At 49.2% G+C, this 1,419-nt stretch overlaps 1 protein-coding gene across 1 annotated transcript in view; it reads left to right on the top strand.

Annotated features, from left to right (window-relative positions):
• GAB2 (GRB2 associated binding protein 2) overlaps positions 1–1,419 on the top strand; it is a 63,485-nt gene that overhangs the window by 33,343 nt on the left and 28,723 nt on the right. Inside the window, exon 2 of the mRNA XM_004708854.2 lies at positions 780–1,023. Within this exon, the coding sequence (XP_004708911.1) occupies positions 780–1,023 (244 nt within the window). The remainder of the gene's footprint in view (positions 1–779; positions 1,024–1,419) is intronic.

Below are 1,419 nucleotides of genomic sequence, written 5' to 3' on the forward strand. Positions count from 1 at the left end.
GCAAGATATGACAAAATACCCATTTATAAACTATCAAGGGCTCATGCGGGAGGGGGGAGCCGGGAGGGAGGGGAAAAATGAGGACCTAATGTCGGGGGGTTAAGTGGAGAGAAAATGTTTTGAGAATGATGTACAAATATGCTTTACACAATTGATGTGCGTATGGATTGCGATAACAGTTGTATGAGCCCTAATAAAATGTTTAAACAAACAAACAAACAAACAAAAGAATTAAAGAGTGGGAAACATCTTTGCTCAGAGGATGTGGAATGGCGGACAAGGGGAGTTGGGGAGAGTTCCAAGATCTTTGTGTTTTCAGTAGAACTGCAGTAAGGCACAGCCCAAGGCCTCAATGAACCTTCATCCGGCAAACATCATTGACCAAAGTCAGCCTTGGCTTCAGGGACGAAGTCCTCCAAGTGCTGTATGGGGACCCCCCAAAAGAAGGAAGTCGGGGTGTGCATGCTGGATAGAGGTCACGACGCTCCTGGGCCTCGGGCAGCCAGGCTTCCTGGCAGGGGGTAGATGCTGCCCAGGTCATGACTGAGCATGGCTTCCCTGCTACTCCAGGACCAGTCCCAGAGGAGTCCTCTTGGACTAAGACAGCCAGGAGGTCAAGACTTCTCCTCTGGGGGGCGGAAAGGGAGCTAAATGCATGGGGCTGTGCTGCTGCTGTGTTCGTGTTGACTTTTCTTTTTAATTTCCTTGTCTTCTGACATCCCACTCTGGGATAAGGACACCTTCCCTTCCTTTTCACAGCACCTTTCTCTTTTTCATAGACTCTCTGAGAAACCTTGCCTCCGCTGGCCACGGCCCCCGCTCCTCGCCAGCGGAGTTCAGCAGCTCCAATCAGCACCTCCTCCGAGAACGAAAATCCTCCGCCCCTTCGCACTCCAGCCAGCCAACCTTGTTCACGTTTGAGCCCCCCGTGTCCAACCACATCCAGCCCTCCCTGTCCACCAGTGCGCCTCAGGAGTATCTCTACTTGCACCAGTGCCTAAGCAGGAGAGCGGAAAATGCAAGGTAGGCACTGCCTGGGGCAGGGAGGGGTGGAACAGCGAATCACAGGTCCCAGTACTGTCTGGTTTGGGGCTTAAATCTTTAAGATAAGGGAGTATATTCTTTCAGGTGAACAATCATTTATAAATAGCACACCTTCTTTTTCTGACTTATATAACCTTCACTTTTTTTTTTTAATTGACAGCATTTGGGTTGCTATAAAGTAATAATCATTATGAAATGTGCCGCTTGATTTGGAGTGGGGGAGGGAAGCATTATGGGCCGCAGCTTCAGGATTGTAAATAAATAAGTCACTTGTTGGGCTTCCTTAAGAGCATAGCTGTGAGTCTTTAATGTCATGGACTGGATCCACAGCCCACTTTTGCCCTAGAGGTGTTGTTTGGTATGGTAGCCACGATC

Source organism: Echinops telfairi, unplaced genomic scaffold (assembly GCF_000313985.2).
Source record: "Echinops telfairi isolate 266 unplaced genomic scaffold, ASM31398v2 ScPeMD7_1713;HRSCAF=2227, whole genome shotgun sequence".
Classification (NCBI taxonomy): domain Eukaryota; kingdom Metazoa; phylum Chordata; class Mammalia; order Afrosoricida; family Tenrecidae; genus Echinops; species Echinops telfairi.